Source organism: Calonectris borealis, chromosome 20 (genome assembly GCF_964195595.1).
Source record: "Calonectris borealis chromosome 20, bCalBor7.hap1.2, whole genome shotgun sequence".
Lineage (NCBI taxonomy): Eukaryota > Metazoa > Chordata > Aves > Procellariiformes > Procellariidae > Calonectris > Calonectris borealis.
This window is the reverse complement of record NC_134331.1, coordinates 4600138-4620718: the sequence shown is the minus strand read 5'-3', so window position 1 is coordinate 4620718 and position 20581 is coordinate 4600138. Positions and strand designations below refer to the sequence as shown.

General features: G+C 38.2%; 1 protein-coding gene across 17 annotated transcripts in view; it reads left to right on the top strand.

Moving 5' to 3' along the window:
• Nucleotides 1-75: 75 nt before the first annotated feature.
• The window catches only part of ZNF207 (zinc finger protein 207), a 45077-nt gene continuing 24571 nt past the window's right edge, over nt 76-20581 (top strand). For 9 of the 17 annotated variants that reach the window (XM_075169551.1, XM_075169554.1, XM_075169553.1 and 6 more), the window contains exons 1-14: nt 76-280; nt 1856-1982; nt 2431-2569; nt 3185-3355; nt 4070-4145; nt 4634-4681; nt 6900-6970; nt 8116-8276; nt 9106-9198; nt 10413-10655; nt 11381-11543; nt 11727-11910; nt 12131-12210; nt 16445-16499. In XM_075169551.1, coding sequence (XP_075025652.1) covers nt 240-280; nt 1856-1982; nt 2431-2569; nt 3185-3355; nt 4070-4145; nt 4634-4681; nt 6900-6970; nt 8116-8276; nt 9106-9198; nt 10413-10655; nt 11381-11543; nt 11727-11887 — 1494 coding nt within the window. In that variant the 5' untranslated portion in view covers nt 76-239 and the 3' untranslated portion in view covers nt 11888-11910; nt 12131-12210; nt 16445-16499. The other 8 variants (XM_075169561.1, XM_075169552.1, XM_075169563.1 and 5 more) reach the window with 8 other exon arrangements.

Sequence of the window (20581 nt, the reverse complement as noted above, 5' to 3'; positions counted from 1 at the left end):
GCACGACGGGACAGCCCAAGAGGCGGCGGGGCCAGCCGAGAGCCCGTCACGTGGGTAGCCCCCTCCCGCCGCGCCGCGGTGCAGGCTGGGAGCTCGGAGGCGGTGGCGCCAGGAGGGACCGTGGCGGCCATTTTGTGCCTGCCTCGCTCGTCTCCGTAGAGAGGCTGGTGTGGGCGTTGCGGCTCAGGAGGGACGAGCTCGGCTGTCTCCTTTCTGTGTAGATCGGGGGCGCCGCCGCCATGGGCCGTAAGAAGAAGAAGCAGCTGAAGCCTTGGTGCTGGTATCCTTCAGTGTGGGACGAGGCGGGTGTGGGGAGCTGGGTGGGGGAAGGGAGCGGCCTGGCCCCGTCGGGCCTCTGTCCCATCGTATCCCATTTTCCGCCCGGCTCCTCGCTGTCCTGAGGCAAGGCTCTTTCCTTCTCTCCGCTCCCGTTACGGTTTGGCTCCGTGCTTGGTCCTGTTCTATTTCTATGCTCCTCAGCGCGGCGATGGGGCCTGGTCCGTGCCCTTCCTCTGCTTCTCCTCCCCCCCTACCCCCGCGCGGCCTAGTCAGCCTCTTCCCGCCTGCCTCGCTTGAGGCCGCGGCCTCGGCCTCACGTCCGATCCGTAAAGCTAGGGCAGGCCGCAGCTTCTCCGGCCGGCTGTCCTTGGCGCTCCTGTGGCCAGGCCCGGCGGGATTGCCGAGATTGTGGGGAAAATGCAGAACGGTCTTTATCCCCCGGGGGGTAGGATGTCAACGGAAGAAAACCCTGCTTCTGATAAATACAGTTATTCAACAGGTGGGGCAGATGTGGTTAAAAGAGACCTTTTGAAAACTTTTTTTGTTTTGTTTTTTTTTTTAGGGGGGAGGCTTTCAAATTTGTAATTGCTGCATCAAAGTCATGTACAGTTTCTCACTATCCAGAAATACCGGTGGATTTTTCTTTGATCACTCCTTTACAATTTGCATTTTGTTGGGTGGTAATTGCAGATTTACCTTTTCTCTAAAATGTTTCTGCCCAATCTAGAATTGTTTAACAAAGGAATTTATAAGCTGCTCTGAGATCTTTTACCGTTTTATGTTGGAAGGCATCTGTGCTTCTATTTTAGGTATTTAATATATTTCAAGTTTTGGTGGAAGTGAGGGACACATTGTGTTAACAAGGAACAGCTAATAAATAACAAATGTGTATTTGTCTTGCTTAGAAGATATGTCTGGGGTGTTTGCCGCAATACTAATGCTGACCTGCAGAAAGGAAATTGCAGTTTGCCTCTTCTGTCACATAGAAGTCCAGAAAGATCTTCGCTTAAAATGTTTCTGTTTAAAAACAGATAATTCTTTAATGACCGCAGCAAATTATGCCGTGTCATAAGAATTGATAGCTGGATGACTGAAAAAGGAAAGGAGTTTTTAACTAAAACCTTTGTTCTCTTTTATAAATGTTAGCTACGGATCCTTGTTATTAAATAGGCACTTCTAAGTATTTAGCATCACTTCCCTTTCGTGGATTTCAAGTCTATTTCTCCTCTAATGCTTTAGCAACTTTGTTTTAATCTACAAGTATGCAGAGAAGGAATGAGTCCACTGAGAAATAACTAGGACTTGAAAAGCATATGTCAAAGAATATGGAATCAAATGGTGATTCTGATTGCGTGCACATATCTTGCCAGTTTCGTACCTATTTGAAGAGGGAAATGCTGGATGGTATGAGGGGGAGGTTTGGTTTCAGACATCCATGCTTTGAATGCTCAGAGATGCTTCCTATGCGCTTTTTTTTTTTTTTTGCTTTAGGAAAAATCACAATGATGCTAATTAGCTTAATGTTATATAGAAGGTCGCTTTCAGGATTAAATGTTTCCTTAACAGTTTTCAATAGGTATTGTAACAGGGATTTTGATGATGAAAAAATCCTTATACAGCATCAAAAAGCAAAGCACTTTAAATGCCATATATGTCACAAGAAACTGTATACAGGACCTGGTTTAGCTATACATTGCATGCAGGTAAGAAGTTTTAGACTTACATAAGCTTTTTTTATCAGTATCTAAAATTGGAATTAATAGTAAGCTTAAAAAGGTAGGGGTTTGGGGGCTTCCAGAGTCTTAAAAACTGATGAGAAGACGACAACAATGATCTGTGTTCCTCCTGACACAGGAGTCCTGCTGTGTCAGCAGTCATATGGAGAGTATGCAGTAGAGACCTCTGCCATCATTTTTGGGGTATAGGAGGAATGAAGAAATTGTATTGTCTTGGTGTTTAGAAGACAAGTTTATATAAACTGGTTTTAGAAGCTAATAGTAGCTAAAAGTGATTAGGAAGCACATATCAAGAAAATGCTTGGCCAGAGAAATTCTTCCCATTAAGGATGTTCCTTTTGTATCTTGAAATTCGCTGAAGAACATGTAGAATCTAACCTGAATTGTGGTCAGGAGGATTTTCTTTTTTCTTTAGGTACATAAAGAAACAATAGATGCTGTTCCAAATGCTATTCCTGGAAGAACAGACATTGAACTGGAAATCTATGGCATGGAGGGCATTCCAGAAAAAGATATGGAGGAACGGAGGAGGTTACTTGAACAAAAAACTCAGGGTAAAGTGTAATCTAGCTAGTTATCTGTTATTTCCCTGATCTGTTTCTTACTGATACTAAGCTGTGTGATACAGGTCTCGCTTCTCAGAAGAGCAAGGGTTGGGTTTAATGCATTCTCTAACTGCAGCTCTAGACATTTGCCAGTCATGTAGAAGGATGAGAGATATTTTTCTTTTCCTGTTCAGAAATAGCTGCATGCCATTAGCTGCATGCTAATGAATATGGGGATGGTGATTTTATTTTTGAGGGTAAGGGGAAGAAAGGCCAGGGATGATACAAGCCTGATGATGCCCAAATACTTAGATTTCTTTGCTATTTTAAGTATACATTTGTTTGAGCTGCTTTCGTGTATTCTGGACAGCATGAGACTGACATGAAGGAAGACCCCCATTTATGTTGAGGGTCATTACAGCGTGCGTCACTTTACTTCCCTTTATTATTTGTATGTATAGGTAGGCTCACATAGTTTTTCTTCTTTGTAATTCTATGAATTTTTGAACACGCTGATAAGATTTAAATTTTATTATTTTCATTCCAGCTAGAATACCCCAGATAAAATGAATTTCACAGAACATAATTTGCCTTCAGTCTGACCATATACATTGTACTCTTTAGCAGAGAGCCAGAAAAAGAAACAACAGGATGATTCTGATGAGTATGAAGATGATGAATCTGCGGCTTCAACTTCATTTCAACCCCAGCAAGTTCAGCCACAGCAGGGGTACATTCCCCCGATGGCGCAACCAGGTTTGCCTCCTGTGCCAGGTGCACCAGGGATGCCTCCAGGTAAGATGGGGTTTTAAGCTAGTTACCGAAAAGCTGAGTAGAAATACAAACTGCTGCTTGTACGCTGCAATAATAATCTGCCCTTTCTAACACAGGGTGTTAGAGGTCACAAAATAGTTTTGTGAGATGCACATAAGCAGTTTCTTCACCTTTTTTTTCCTTCCCCCATTCTGTGTGTGTGCACGCATCTTCCTTTGTGAAGTAGATAAAGATATCTAATGCTTGCATCTAGATTGAAGGAATGTTAATATGGTAGTAAGACGTATTAGTACTTTGAATATTAGTCTACCAATGATACTTGTTTGTGGTATTTTGTAGCAAGATTTTGGAAACAGGGCAGAAAGGCTGCCTTATATCTAGAGACTGCTAACGCAGAACAGGCAGCTTATACACAGGCCACAAACATACTGAGGAAAGAATTTTGATCAATGACAGTGAGCAAAAACTGGTCTATTCTCATATTTTCTGTAATAATAAGGCATGTTCTTTGGAGACTGCTAAGAAAATGTACGCAGTCTTGCAGGACTGAGAACAATGAATCTAAGTCAGTTTTGCAGATGATCTTTTATATTGCATTGTTTGTAAGCAGCGTTACTTCAAAAACCAATCTTTTAGAGCTTCCTGTAAAGCATTTATCCAGTCTAAATTTATTAGATGAGTTTTGTTAGTAGCTGTATGTTGTCAGAGTTGTTTAAAATTTATTTTTCTTTTAAGGTATACCACCATTAATGGCAGGTGTTCCACCTATGATGCCTGGAATGCCTCCAGTTATGCCTGGAATGCCACCTGGGTGAGTAGCAAGAAAGACTTAATATTACATGTTCATACTGTGCATTTTAAACTGTCACAGAAAAAGTAAAGCTAATTAGAAAAATGTATGTAGGAACCTGTGAACTCTGTAACCTTAATATTAAGACTAGCCAAAGAACTGGATGGCTGTAAACCAACATTAAGAATATGGCCAAACTGTCAGTTTATGTATAAAGTATGTTGCCTTTCTCCTAATTTTATTGAGTAGTAGTGTAATAATTTAAAGTTTTGTTGTGTTGGTTTAGAGCCTTCTGTGAACCAATGTTGTGTATTGCACATACGTTGTGCATCTGGTTATCAGTCATCAACCTAACAGGAAAAAAATACTGGATAGTTTAAACTTTTCTTGTATTTTGGGCAAAAGTAAGATGTTGGTCTTTATGTTTGTTTGGGGTTGACACCGAACCCTATCACAATGTGTTTGGAAAATCACAGTTAGATTTTTGATTTTGTCATAAATTTTCACAGATTACATCAACAGAGAAAATACATGCAGTCATTTTGTGGTGGAAACATGTAAGCATCTCATTAATGTAATTCTAGGTACATTCGTTATGCCATTTTATGTCATGTTTTTTATAAGCTTGAAATTGTCTTGCTGAAAACCTCTGAATATTGCCTAAGAATTTGGGGAAAATGTCTAGTTAGGTTTTGTTATTCTATAACATCTGAAGTTTTTATGCTTTATCTAAATGAATATTACGAAACTATGTTATGAGAAATGCATTCTACAAAATATTAATGAAATAGACCCTTAGGGGCTTAAAACCTCTCTAGAACCAGAGTACAGCTCCATGTGCTTGATCTTTTACACTGTCGGACATACTGCATAAAACTTTGCTTCTAAGTTTTAAAGTTCACAGAGGTGAAAGGTTGTTCTCTTCTGAGACACAAATGTTGTTTTAACAGTCTTGGAATTTAAAAATCCTGTCATAGTCAAACATCTTGTGGATGTTCATCATGACTGTAGCTTCTGGGTGGAAACTGAAGAGAATTTTATCAGGCTTGCTGGTGCTTAGTCCTCCTTAGACTCTTTGTTAACTTAATGTCATCTAGTAAAAGACACAAAATAATTTGCCAAAAATTCACTGCACTTCCATTTTGGTGAAATTTTAGGGGAGGGGAGTGGTGTTACATTGTGTTTTCACCTAGTTTAATCTAAAATTTTGCTTACTTAAGCTGATGCTTTTTTGTTTAAAAACGAACAAAGAAGAATTAGGACCTAGGAAGCAAGTTTGGTTTTAGTGTGACACTAGTTCTAGCACTATTCCTGCAGTTTCTCAGAAAGTCATCCTTCTCGTGGCAGCAGGCAGCGAGCATCCAGCACTTTTTTTTTGGGTCTAGCAGATAGTTGTCAAAATGGATGGCAAGACTGACTTTGCCTTCTCCAACCATTAACCCAAGAAAGGGACGATGGTACTATGTTCCCAGTCGTTACTGCTTCTGCATTGGTTGTTCCTTTTGTAGCAGTGGTAGACAAGTTGAGAATAAAAATAAGACTGGGTAGCAGTTTTCTTTGCAGAATGAATGCTCCCCTGTTTATGATGACTTGTTTTGATTTTGAAACAGCAATGGTGAAGGTTTCTTGACTTTATCATGCAAATAGAAACTGCTTCTTAGTGGGGTTTTTGGTGTGCACTTGGCTGCTCTGTATCTGCTTATCTTGCTGACTAAAGTAATAAGCATTCCTTTATTATCTTTCCTTAATCCAGCTTTGCGTGTCTGGAAAAATTTAAGCAAACTTAAGCTACACTTGGTTTGTTCCCTGTAAAGGAATTATATATATTCATCTATAGCTTCCCAGTTTAAAAGCACTTAGTGTTGTAGACAGCTTATTTTTTATGGAGTTGCAGCCCTGTACAGGAGGAATTTGCTTATATTAAGGGTTGTATGTATAGTTTAGATGGGGAACATGTATTAATTTGTAGTGTGGTTTAGTAGGAAAGGATAAAAGGAGTCATTTAGATGACACCTTTCTGTTAGCAAATACAGACCAATTTTTTTCTCCAGGTATCGGTAGCAAGGGAAAAAAAAAAAACAACAAACCTGTTCTTAATACGAAGGAAAAATATGCCATAATAAGGACTTCCCATTTAAAAAAAAACTTAAAATCCCACTTTTCTATCCTTAGCATAGGGAATATTTAATGTAATTGAAACTCCGGAAGCTTTCTTATCCTGTGGTCTCTGCTCTGCTTTTATCAGTATTTTGTGGATAGTTCTACAGACTTGGGTTGTCTGCAGTTCACTAGAGGAAGGAGAATACATTAAAATAGTATGAGGGTGCTATAACTACAAATAGACTTGTGGTGTCAGAAAGGAGTAATAGCAGATGTACAGCGATTTTAGTGTGATTGGTGTTAGCTGTTTTTCCTACTTTCAGATTTTCTGAGTGTACTAAGATCGGGTTCTTGGAACACTCTGCTGAAACTAGTAGTCTGAAATAGATTTCAAGAGAGACACCAGTTCTGGAAACCTGAAATAGTGGAAGTGAAAGCTTGAGGAATTAAAGTTCAAATAAAAAGTATTTGGGGTTTTCTTGGGTTTTGTTTTGTTCTGTTTTTTTCCTTGTGGAAAAACATTTCTAACTGTGGAGTCAGCTGATTTTTGAATTGCCTGTCTTGAGAGCTTCTTGAAATTATTTACCATAACTTCTTATCTAATACAGGTATGTGCCAATTGTCTTAAGAGTTTATCATGAGTGTTCATACCTGTGCTCATTTTCTGTTTAATAGGATGATGCCGATGGGTGGAATGATGCCTCCTGGGCCAGGAATACCACCTCTTATGCCTGGTATGCCACCAGGTAGGTCAGGGTTGTCGAACTCATGTTATGGTGAGAGCTAAATTTTATTTATTTATTTCCACTGAGATTTAGGATTTATATAAAGACTTATGCCACAGCCTTGGTGTGGATTGGTTGCCACAGAAGCCACTCTTGTGCACAGGTGAAGGGGTTGATTTATGGCTTTTGATTATAAATAATTACTTGTGTTCTGTACCATTGTGAAGGTAAAAAATAGAATATAGTTTTCTCTTCCTATTGTACTTTCTCTGGCTTTCGTGTTACCTAGTCTCTCTGCATCCCTTTTTTTAATGTCTGTGGCTGCAGCTGGAAAATCATAATGGTTGATAGTGATATGGGAAATGAGAAATACCCAAATAATGAACCTGGTGCGTGAAGAAACTAACTGGAATTTTGATCTCTTACCATAGCGAGAAGAGATGTTTCTCGAGCTTGTGCAGCTCTTAAGCAGCCTTAAGTTCTGAGGGTGTTTCACCTGACCAGGAGCTATGCTGTGATGGGTTGAGATTTGCTAGTTTGCCCACATTTCTCAGTGGAGGAGGAGGCAAGCCACTAGGACAGTTACAGCCTTGTTCTGCTGCACAGTAATATGACAGAACCCATGTGAGCTGTGAACTTCCCATCTGTGAACCTCTCCTGGAGCCCTGCACGTACGAAGTGCATGTATTGTGATGATAGGCTACAAAAAGTAGCCGTGTGTCACTGTTCCACTGTGCTAAAGACCCACAGCAAAGCTGATCTGTGTTTCGGTCAAAGTTCTGATACCGTTCATAATGGCTGCCTCTTTTGGATTTTGTAACAGTCTTATCCACACGCTTGGCAGCTTAGGTGCAGTGTGTGTTGGAAACAGTTACTGCATTAATTGCATTGATTTATTGAGAGCATAAACAACTTCATCATCGAAGCTCTAGTAGAAAACACAATTCAATATTGCTCTGAAGTGTTTGAGGTTACTGCCTATGCATGGACATGGACATTTATTTGTGACTGCTGGCCTTACCCTTTGTCATGTTTTATTTTACTATTGCCTTAAAAATACATCTTCCTTGAGGAAGACTGTTCTAAGGAACACTGAACAGAATCCTCTAAAGGAGTATTCTTACTTCCTTCAGCCTGATTTGTTACCGGTTCTTTGTGGTTTGTAGGTATGCCACCGCCTGTTGGTCCTCGTCCGGGGATGCCTCCGATGACGCAAGCACAGCCTGTTACAGCACCGGGCATTCTTAACAGACCTCCGGCTCCTGCTGCATCGGCACCTACCCCCCAGCCTCCGGTTACTAAACCGCTCTTCCCAAGTGCGGGGCAGGTAAGGTATCTCATAGCCTATTGTTACATCTATTGTTATATTCTTCAAATTGCCACAGTGTCAACAGTGTCCATTCTTTGTTATTGAGGAGGCCCGAGAAGTGACTGGTTAAGTTTCTTGCCTGTGTTGATTCTTAAGTTTAATTCAGTGTAGTGCTTGAATGAATTTTAAAAGATTCTTTTGTTTGTCTTATAACAGCCATGAAACCAGACAGAAGTTCTGTAAGCACATGGGGAAGAAAGGAGTAGGCAAAACACTTCTTCCTTTAATCCCTTTAGTTTGTCATTTATAAGGGTGCTTTGGGTGGGTGAAGGGATGTGTTAGTCAGCTGCAGGAATCTGATTGCATAGAACTTTACCTAAAATTTCCGAAGTATAAATCTTGGCATGATTTGTTCTCTCCTGTTCTTTTCATAATGGGCTCTCTATCCATAGATGGACTAATTTATTCTATAGTTAAACTGGTTAAACGTTGCCTGAATTAGGAGGTTTTTTACTCTAAAAACTTTAGGAGTAAGTTAAGGTAGTTCATTGTTAATTTGTTCAGATGTTTTGGGGAGGGAATTGGGGAATTGATAGTGGCTTGTGACCTCTACCCTTTGATTGCACTTGCTGTGTATAAGTCCTGAAGTTTTTACTTGCTTTCGAGTATGTTGCAGAAACCTTCGTAGTGTACTATTTGCATTTTGGACTTCTGCAGGGAAGATACTCATTTACAAAACCACAGTCCTTTCATAAGAAAGGACTTAGCATAAGAAATCCTTTCACCTGGATACTTTCCACCCATTTGTTTGGAGACTTTTCACTGTTTCCTTTCTTTTATGCTACAGATGGGGACACCTGTCACAAGCTCAAGTACAGCTTCCTCCAATTCAGAAAGTCTGTCAGCATCTTCTAACGCTCTGTTTCCTAGCACAGCACAAGTACGCAGGAAGTCACAGTTAAAAACAAATTGCTTTGCAACTTAACCCTTTGGACCGTTCAGTAAAATCTAAAATTGACTAAACATCTTCAGATAATTTCTGTTATATTCCTGATTATGTTTAGCTGGTAAAACTGCAGAGTCCTTGATTGCGAGTTGCATCTTACTAGAAATAAGCATGTCAAAGTGCCCAATTTTTCTTAGTGTGAAAGAATGAAATATTACATCCTGGTTCTAAAGGGTTAAAAAAGCATGAAAGCAGTTAAATGCATTTTAGTGGGCAGTGGTTAGCTTGATGCATGGTGAAGGCTTTTTAGTTTATGTTGTTTAATATGGTACATCATAACGTAGGGAATTTTGTAATTTGCATTATGTGCCAAAAATTGAAATGTTTTGATTGGAAAGTTCAGATAATTGTAAATGCACAGAGACTAGAAACGAAAGCATTCTCTCATAACTAAAGCTTGCTTTGGAGATTGCTGCATCTTCAGAGAAAGCCTGGTAAAGCAAACTTTTCTTGTCTTAACAGTTAATTAAAGAAAAAAGTAGGAAAGATGAGATGCTGGAATCTGTAGTGGACCTCATATCTGCCTTCGGCTGTTTCTTCATTCACAAGCGAGTCTAAAAGTCTATAGAGAGACATAATACTTTGTGAAAATATTGCAGTGTTTTTATAGAGAGAACGCTTAAAACAAAAACCCTGACACAATAGAGCTTTCTTAAATATTTAATTAAAACATTTCTTAAAAACCTAATTTTAATGAATACTAACTCTTTGAGCTGTACTCTAAACTAATGGTTGCTAAAGTATACTAATAATTTAGTGAGAGAACGATGAATTTATACTTACAGGCTCTTAATAAAACAGTGATTCAGGAAAGATGTAGACGTTTACCAAACTCAGCATTTGAGATAAAAATTTTGATAGTGGGGTGGGGAGTTGTTGTTGTTGTTCCTTTTTTCTAGTTGTGGCTTTGACCTGCAAACTTTAGACTTTCCAGTGTGTGTGTGTGTGTGTGTGTGTATATGTGTATATACTGGGTTTTATTTTGTCTTGTTTTCAGTTGCTCTAGTATGCGATAAGGCTGAACTTTACTTTTGTCAAGCTTGTTTTAATTATGTATCTCACTGGAAGGTTTCAGAGGTCTAACAGACATCATTTAAGTTTTTTTATGCTTTGAGAAATAAATATTGATCTATCTCTGTGTTTCGCAGGCTGCAGCAGCTGTTCCAGGTCCAGTTGGTACTGATTTCAAACCTTTGAATTCTACACCTGCAACAACAACAGAACCCCCAAAACCTACATTCCCTGCTTACACACAGTCTACAGCCTCAACCACTAGCACGACAAACAGTACTGCAGCTAAACCAGCTACATCTATAACAAGTAAGCCTGCTACCCTCACAACCACCAGTGCAACCAGTAAGTTGATCCATCCAGATGAGGATATATCACTGGTAAGTTAAAGTATTTTCATTTTCTTACTGAAAAATGCAATTTATGCTGATACGGCTGATTAAATAGAATTTCTTTTGCATTATGCGTATTTTAATAACAGCGAGAGTGCAGCCTGTGCAGAATTATTGTAACAGAAACGTGCATCACGAAAACGTCTTCATTTGCAAAGTGATCACTGGCATATTGCAATGATCCTGCTGCAAATTTAAGCCTTATTTTTGTTGGTGATAGGAGATTACTGAACTCAAAATATAATTTGGACGACTTCTGCATATGACTTAAGCTTGAAGTTAAATAGATACAGCTAATGAGTGTAGGACAAAAGACTTAACAGTTTGAAGTGGTCTTGGTGCTATTACAGTAGTCAGAAATATTGAATTTAGGGATAAAACAAATGAACCTTAGTTTCAGTTCAGATATCTTTAGATTTGGTTTTGGCTTTTTTGTCTTAACTTGTTACAAGGAAAAGGCCTTTGTCAGCCGAGAGGTGGAGAGTTTATGTTGCGTGCAAAATGCTGGATTGTCCAGTATTAATACAGTAACTTTGAAGGAAGGGGGAAAAATCCAAATGCTACTGTGTAATGTTACTAGTACCAGTCTTTGAACTTGTAAGGTAGTTGAAATAGGTTAGTACCTGTAATCTACTTTGTTACGCTTTTATTTACTTTGGTTTTCGTGAGTTTTAGCCTTACAATGTGTTATGGTTGTCTGTTCCTGGTTTTAGGAAGAGAGAAGGGCACAGTTGCCTAAATATCAGCGTAATCTTCCTCGACCAGGACAAGCTTCCTTGGGTAATCCACCAGTTGGACCAATCGGAGCTATGATGCCACCACAGCCAGGAATTCCTCCACAACAACAAGGAATGAGACCTCCCATGCCACCTCATGGTAATCATAAGTTTCCCAGCTTTCTTTTTTTTGAAAAGATTTGTTCTTTTCTATAAACTTTTTTAAAACTTGAAGTGGCATATACTGGCGCGGGGGGCGAAACTTTTCACGAAATGCAACTGCTGCCCATTATTTAAAAAAAAAAAAAAATTACTCTTTGCATCTTAAATGTTCTGTTCATAGGTCAATATGGTGCTCATCACCAGGGCATGCCAGGATATCTTCCTGGAGCGATGCCTCCATACGGTCAGGGACCTCCGATGGTGCCCCCTTACCAAAGTGGACCTCCTCGACCTCCAATGGGAATGAGACCTCCTGTAATGTCGCAAGGTGGCCGCTACTGATGCTACTACACACGCTCTAATAGGTTTGGAGATTAAACCTTTTCTCATCTTGTGCTGTTAATATAGCCAAGCTTCCGTCAATTAAGGCTTCATTGTGACTTTAAAAAAATAAGTATCTTCCCACATGCAAGGAGCTATTGGACATTCTTATTTTACACGGGAAAAATTATTTGGAATAATAACAGGAACTTTTCCTGATGTTGCAATTTATACTGTATGGCTTCTTTTTCATGTTTCATCTAGGTTTTTAGAAGTGAAGTATAGTAAATATGGTTCGTTAAATTGTGAAGGCGCTGGAATTACATGAACATACCACCTTAAAGGCAAGTTCTGTAACATTATGTTGCTATTTGTGAAATGATGCCTTCACAGCACTTCAAGTGCTGTTGGACTTCATGTCCCCAACATAGTTTGGTGAGGGCTGTAACTGTTCCCAACTACTTGTACATTTAAGTCTGAACTTGTAACAATATTTAATGTATTTAGAGTTCCTCCTGTTTCAGGGTTTAAGTAAACTGACCCACTAAGGTCGTGTGACTTTTCTGTACTGTTATAAACTTCATTGTAATAAAAGAAGAGAAAAATTTATATGCCTTTTTATTCATGACCAGCTGTGGACAACTGCCTGAAAGGTTTGTACAGATGCATGCCATGGTAGCTGTTGGTGTAATGAATGCAATTATTGGTGCTGTTTTGATAAAATCTGAATTCCTTGTTCTAAAATTAAGTCACTCCTTAGCTGCACGCCTGAGTAGACAAAGACCTGTACACTTATTAACTTGACTCCTCAAAAATGAGGCTGCAGGAGGCACATCTTAACTCTTGGTTGTGACTTCTCTTAATGCATATGTTTCTTTATTTGTGCTTTCTTGTCCTCAATAAATTTTAAATGATTTCGAGTCCTGGCACTTATTTGTAGGATGCAAGAGTGATCGCTTTAAGATGCATCCTAGTGCCAGATGTGTCCTGTTAGTTCATTCTTTGACTGACTCTTTTTAATGTGCAAATGCATATGAATTTCAGGAGCCTTTTAGATGAAGATTTCTAGAAGCTTAGGTGCATGTCACATGGGTGAGTGACTTCCAGTTGATGTTGTATTGAAGTTGACCTGCAAAAGAGAAAAAGTAGCTTGACCTTCTTAGTGTATAGAAGAGACAGAGGGGGCAAGAGTAATATGTTATATGCTGTATTTTTACTTCAAATGTTTAGAATTTTAGATCTCAACAGAGTCTAAAAGATGAACCATCCGTTGTGTGCTATGATCAGATGTTGGCTGAGTTTCTTGAGCCATTTAATGGAAGTGTCTAGAGTAAGAGACCTTTTTATCAGTTCTCCTAATTACAGTTATCAAAGAGAGGTCTTCCCCATATGAGTTAGTCTTTTATCTGTTTATAAGAGTAGAGTGATAAATTACTGTCAAGGTTGTCATTCTCTGAATGTCTTAACATCACTGTGTTAGTGTGCTGTACTTCTGATGAGAATTGAAGCGTAGAGGGAGACTTTTTGGAGGGAAGGGAAGTGAGAGCTTCCCTGGTCTCTTCACAACAGAGGAAGATAGGAGTGGTGAATTTTTCATTTGCAGGTCAACTTTAAATACATGTTCCAGCCTCAAGCCTTATCTGTGCAATTTAACTTATGGGGATATCTGCTCTTTTAGGGTAGAATAGAAGGATTATCAGCATTTTTGTGTCAGCTTATGTTCCATAGTTCCATACTGATGGTGGAGCTTTTTTCACTTAATTATAATACTGAGCATTGTGGCTCTTTTTCGTGAAAGTCTTGGGGTTTTTTAGCTGCACTTAAGTACTTCATGTGGCTTTATTCTGTACTGTCTCTTAATAATCCAGAAATACAGTACAGCTAAAATACTACATTGTCTCTCAGCTTCAAACTTGGGGTCATGGAATGGCTCATAAAAGCACTAGAGCATCCAGTACACTCTAATTACAGCTGAATGGCCTTAGTTTAACCGTTAAGAATTATCAGGCACTTTTTCTGAAGTGTTTGGCAGTTTTAAGACCATAACTCCAAGCCTCTGTTGAGAAGCAGTTCTCTCTGATCACTGGTATTTGCTGATCACCTGTCAGATGTGCAGTATTTGGCTTGCAAATGTGCTGAGTGGGCCTTGATGTCAGATCTTTTGTAGCTCTTCATCTTGCTTTATACATAAGTCTAACAGATAAAACTGTTTTGCTTAGGCAATGCTTTTATACTCTGGTTTTCTTCTGTTTTTCTTTATCTAATAAGGATAATTACAAAACACTGGAGAGATTTTTAGTGTCTTACATTCATCTTTTTTTGTAATACTACACATAAAATTCATACATTTTAAATTGATCTTGACTTGTGCTTTTAAAACTATAGAACTTCTTGCTTTTTCTGAAGATCATATTGCTGCTGTAAGGATGCTTTGCCCTCTTGCCCCTAGTAAAGTAAATACCTTCTCCCTTTGGTGTCTTTCTGTAACTCATTGGTATGTTGTTTTCAGACCCCTGCTTTTCCTGGGATAAATGCTTGAAAACCTTAATGCATGTACTGTTAACTCGGCATATTTTGCAAGTTGTTTTAACTAAGTTTCCCTCTTTTAAATAGTGAATGTCTCATGTTCCGATAATAGTACCATTTTGTAGCTAATACTACATAGACTTGTAGGTTGGATGCATTTTAAGATTAAACTTTGCTTAGTAATAATGTTATGATAATCCCTCAACTAAGTACTGCCACGTATTATTCATATGGTACTCTAATAATCTTCAGCAAGCAGGTGAACAATTTTCCATGATTTTTCACATGGATACTTACTTTCCTGCTCCTGTCATTTCTGTGCTATAAGAGCTGTGATGTGGCTATCTTTAGTTACTCTTCTGTCTCTTGTGTGTACTCTTCTGTAAACAGGCGAATACTTCAGTGCATATGTTGTCTGTTGGTCCCTGCCTTCATTTCTTTGGATACTGCTTCTTAATGTTCAGAGAATTGGATTTATGGTGCATTTTCCCAAAAAGAGAAAAACTACTTTGAATGTAGTAATTGCTTGTATAAAGACTAAGGCTTGGTTTATAGTACGAAGTTTAATCAACATAGCTGTGCCAGCAAAATCCCTAATGTAACACAGCCATGCAGACAGTTTTTTGCTTTAGTTAATCTCTCCCTTGAAAGAGCCTGCAAAGCTTTTATGATTACAGAAAAGCATATCTTTTTTGTATCTGTTGCAGCACTCTAATGATATAATTGCACAGGCAGAAGCTTTGTTTTTCAGTTATTGCCTAAATTTGCCATGGCAGATCTTAGAGTAGAATTAAAACTTGCAAGTGGATTTTGGTCAGTCTTTAAATTGCAGTGTAATGCAAATGTTGAATACAAAGAAACAGGCTGCAAGAAAATGTTCAGGCACAGGTGGGAAAATATGTTTAGTGAAATACTTAGAATTTACGGCATCTAGGACTTGTTTAAAAGGTTCTGAATTATTTTATGCAGGGTCTCTCAATATCATTATGAGAGGCTGATCTCATATCTGCTGCTGTTTAGAGCAAAAGGGGTGAGACTGGCATGAAAGAACCTTGGAAAAGCCCAGGCTAGTTTTTCAGAAGTCTTGATATGACTGTTTTATACTGCCTTTAGAATATCTTTCTGCCTTTGGCAAAGGTTGCTTTAAATAAAGTCTTGAAAGTTTAGCTGGCTTACATGGACTAAAAATGTCTTCTTCTGGAACTTTTGGATTATTATTTTTTTTGTTTTTTCCCTTCCACAGATGAGATTTTTAGGTGCTGATAATAAATTTGAGGCTGGGATGTATATCTAATAATTTCAGTGGATAACTATTCCTCGCTCTGTGCATGCATGGGAGAATATAAACAAGCTTCTAGAAACACATTCAGCTGCATCTGCCTTCTATGGTTTCTGCAATTATTTTAGCGTATGGAGCTCTTGAACAGTGCTTACATAGAACTGTATAACTTACTTAAAACTTAAGATAAAATTGAATGGAATATATAACCTGCAGTTATTTTATAGGAATGAAAGAATTCTGCATACAAGATAAAAAATAAAATATCAAGATTACTTCAGTTTTATAAACAGCAAGAAGGGCATTATGACTCTTCAGTTAAATTGAGACTCTGATATACCAGTCCATGAGCTGGGGCTGCAATTTAAAATGGTAACTAATGACACTTAAAAATAATAGTAAATGTCTTAATAATTGTACTGGTCTAGCTTCTACATAAATACTAAGGTGAGGGTGAACATTTTCAGTGGCTGATGGAATCTTTAACTCTACTTTTTGTGAACTAGTACAGTAAATACTATCAGTTACGGGAAAAATGCCCCAAGACAACTGAATTATATTCCATTGATCAAGATACAAAGCAAAACAAACTGTCCAATTCAGAAATAGCTACCAACTGTAAAAAGTTTTGTTTGGGCCTAATAAAATAGGTGCAATAGCAGTAATTTTCTTTTGTTTGCTTGATCACTGGAATTTTGTTAACTTTGAATGCATGTCTTTCACTTAATTGGGTCATGTTTTTTCTAAAATTTAAATTTTTCTTCTTCCTATAGCCCTGCCATAGGACAGGCTGAGGCAGAGTCTCAGTGTTGCCCTGTTCAGTCTGAGGCAAGTGGGATTTATTTTATTCATTCTGGGGGCTTTCACAGCTTTATGGCTGTTGGATATTTATGTCCCCAAACTTGCAGCAAGTTTGGTGAAGGCCCCTAAATTTATTTTAATTTAGGTTTTTTATTCTCTTTTGGTAGATGGGCTCTATATTAATATTTATCTTTTTATTATTGTTGTGTTTTTAAGAGTCTTAGGGGGAGGGAACATGTTTTAAGATGTTTGGGTACCTTTTCTTCTGACGGAATGCATTTCTTTCAAGGCTGCTCAGGTAGTCCTTCAGCCACACTACTCCCCTCCCCCTCTTCCCCTGCATTGCATTTGTTCTGTATTTGTTTTTGGGTTTGGTAATGTGACTTTGTGTAGTCTCTGAGCTAGCGGCATGTAAATATCAATTACTAATGTTTCCTCTTCTGGGGAGATGCATCTATTGAAAAATTATGTAGCCTAAATTATAGAATAGAGTTTCCTTAGAGGAGGTTAAGATGTTAATACTGCTGCATATGTGAGCTGCACCACAACAAATATTAATGTAGAGCCCTGTGAAGAGGTGGAGATTCAAGTTGATAAAGTAGAATAGAAGAATGAGAAATCGAAGCTGCAGATTTTTCAGTTTGTCAGTTTTAGGGAAAACCTTTTCGTCAGTCTCTCAAACACACCAAACTTGACAATATTTTGTGTATTACAACAATACTGAAAGTCATAGCACTTTTTTTGAAACCTTGTGGAATTATGTTGCGCATTCAGAATTTGCTTAGTTGTATGGTTATCTGAAGTTCCTTCTTTCACACATAGACTTGCAAAAAATTCTACCCTTTGTGAAGAAAAATGAGCTTTAGTGTTGTTGCTCACTCTGTTGCAGATATATAGGCTTTGAATGCTTGAGGTTGCTTAAAGACAACTTCAGATTCAGAAGAACAGCTTTTGTCCAAGGAGGTCTTGCAGCCTATCAGCAGTGAAATAGAAAATTAACAAATGTTGGAGTCGGGTTTTATAACTCTCTTAAATTTTTGAGATCTTTTTAAAATTTGTGGTGTTTTTTGATGAGCATAGGCTGTATTTCATTTCTTCAAGATTTTGCTAAATAATGCTAAATAATGACCCCCGTGATTTCCAGTAATTTTAATTAAAGGATAGAGTTGTAATTCTTTACTTAGTTACAAGAGTGGATTTCACATTCCTGTGGTACTCTTCTTTGTTTGTACTCTACCCTTTGCATTTTTCCTGTAAAAGGCCCCCCCAGATGGTCTAGTCTGGCTGGAAAATTGACGTGTCCTCTGTTAACTGTTTCAAAATTATTATTGAGCATGGCATTGCTTTTCTAATTCTCATTGTGGTGCTGCCCTTGATAACAGTGAAGATGAGAACAACACTTCAAGATACAATACTGCAACTAGTATTTGTTTCACATATTCAGTCTCTAGGACCATTTGGCTTAGTTCTTATTTCCCTAGAATACCTAAGGAAACAGTTTACCAAAAATAATATGCAGTATGGCTTGTACTTCTTGCTTTAAGTATCTTAGAGACTCAAAATGAAAACCAGGCAAATTTCAAATGCCCGATACTGAACTTTGTTATCAGTTTCCATTTAAGACCGATGCAGCACTAGGTAGTTTTTACCTAGCTACTCATATTCAGCTTGTCATCAAGCACAGAAAGCTAAAATTCAGATACGTATGCTGTCTTGTATCCCATGGAGTGCCCTATTTAGAATCATAGAATAGTTTAAGTTGGAAGGGACTTTTAAAGGTCATATAGTCCAACCCCCCTGCAGTGAGCACTTAGATCCACACTTGGGTTGTATCTCATAAATTGATACCCTGGTGAGAGCTAAAAGTTTTCGAATTCAGAGAAATTGCTTTGATCTGTTTTTCTTGAAGATTACTAGGTTTGATGTGGTTGTGGAAAAAATGTTTCCAAAATGCAGTTCCTGTTTTCACTGTGTCATTGTTTAAGCTCTGTATAGTAATACTTTGGAGCAAATGAACCATTTCTTTGTGTTTTGGCATGTTTTGTGAGCAAAACATAGCATTTCTCATCACCACATTGCTATGGATTTTTTTTTTTACTTGCAGCTGCTTTTAGACAATTCCAAGAAGATTAATTGCACACTGAAATCTATTTCACACATTAATCTACTTCTGAAAGATGCATTTGACATTAAGACAATTCTGTAGGGTGTTACTGTATGAATTAAAGGGAGTTTTGACTCTGGGTTTTCCTGCTACACTGCAAATATTGCTTGTAATTTCTGGTGGGTAGTTCACACATCCTTCACCTCCATCCTTTATATTCCTGTCCTTTCTGTAAGTCTCTAAAGGACTGGACAGGACAGATGTTTTTTGTTCCCTCTTTGGGAGTCGGTAGCTTTAGCAGATTACATTCATGTTACTCTGATCTGTTAGCAGACTACTGTTTGTCCTTAAACTTGCAGCAAGTGATAATGTGTGTTTTTCATTTGCTTCATTTGTGTTTTGTCCTAAAAGATACATATGCAAGTGCTGTTGTCTTTCTAGTCAAAAGGATGTCATAATGGCTCTGTGGTTTTTGCTGGGAGTATCTCCTCAGCTATTAGACCAGCTGGCCTGTAAAATTCTCATCTAGTGCAAATGGTTCATACTTTGCTCTTTTTTTGAAGGTCTGTTAGTGACATTTTCCTCCCTGCCTCCTTGTGTGGATCTAAGGGGGATAGTTAAAAAAAAAAAATTACGATATAAACGAGGTCTCTTTATTTTGAGGGACGGTGGTGTGTTTTTACTGACAGTCCAGTATTGCAGCTCTCAGTATTGCAGCAGTCTGTGTATCACAAAGTTGTACATCTAACTGCTTGTGGAATTTCTTTTCTAATGATGGTAGTATTTTAGTGACTTGACTTTTATAGATATTAATGGAAGTAGATCTTTGGGAGTTGGGTTTTTTTTTAAGCTTAAGTAGAGGTATGTGACTTTTTTTTTTAAAGGGCAAGAATTACTGATATTCTGCTAAATTGGGTGAATTTGTACCCACCATTTTTAACAAGAGAAGTGAATGGGAAATGTAGCAAATAAAGTATGTACTGTGCATGAAGTTTTGGCTTGCTTTAGAATTTTGTGATGAGTTCATAATGTGTTCTGTGCCTTGCCTAATAAAGGTTGTAGCCCTTGAATACTCTGAGGAATAGGCTACTTCCAGAAGAAATTTTTTTTTTAAAAGCCTGTATACTTGCAATCAAAATAATCAGACCAGTGAAATAATGGTAGTGACTGGGTTCTATGAAAATACAGGTATCGGTGACTACCATATTTTCCTGTAATAGTTGGGGTAGGTAGATACTAGTTTAGAATAAGAAAAGTTTTGAGGAAGCTTTTGAAGGGACCAAGATGGGATTGAAGTGATTCTGAAGTGCAATGTATATAACATTCTTTTTGAAGTTCTGAAAAAAACTTTGTGAGAGTTTTCTTACACACTGTAAACAGCAGCTTTATGCAGTCTTTTGATTGTCAGAGCGCAGATTCTCATTAAGGCTCTACTAGAAGAAAATACAGTTCGAGTGCAGTATTTGTAGAGTCTGTTGTACAGTGAATGCGTTTTTACTTTTGTCTTGTGAGAAGGTCTGTTTGAGGGAGCCAGGCTCTTTAGCTTGCTGCTTTTGCAGACAGCCATATCTTGTCTTGAACCACAGGATCCAGGATGTTTATCCTCAGTCGCTTGTTCTTAGCATCCTGATGAGTCAGTCTTGACTGTCCATGGTATGAACTGTCTGTGAAGGTTGGTATTTATACACCTGATCGCGACTGTGAATAGTGAGGCGCTTGTACCTTCTGAGAAAGTTTACAATAACTTGTTTTATTCTTACGGGCTTTCTTGCAGTAGGAACAATCAGCAACACTGCTGTTTTAATGACGATGAATTTAACTTCTCCGTAAATATTGTCGTGAACTTATCTTAAGGTTTTTCTTTCTCTGGGATTTAAAGAAGTTAAACAGTTTCAGAAAATAGTAGAATTTTAATGCCAGTATCATCTTAACTGAAAACAAACGAACACACAACTTTGAGAGCTTGAAGCTTCCTTAAAAACTTCTGTTGTTAGCAGTTAAAGCA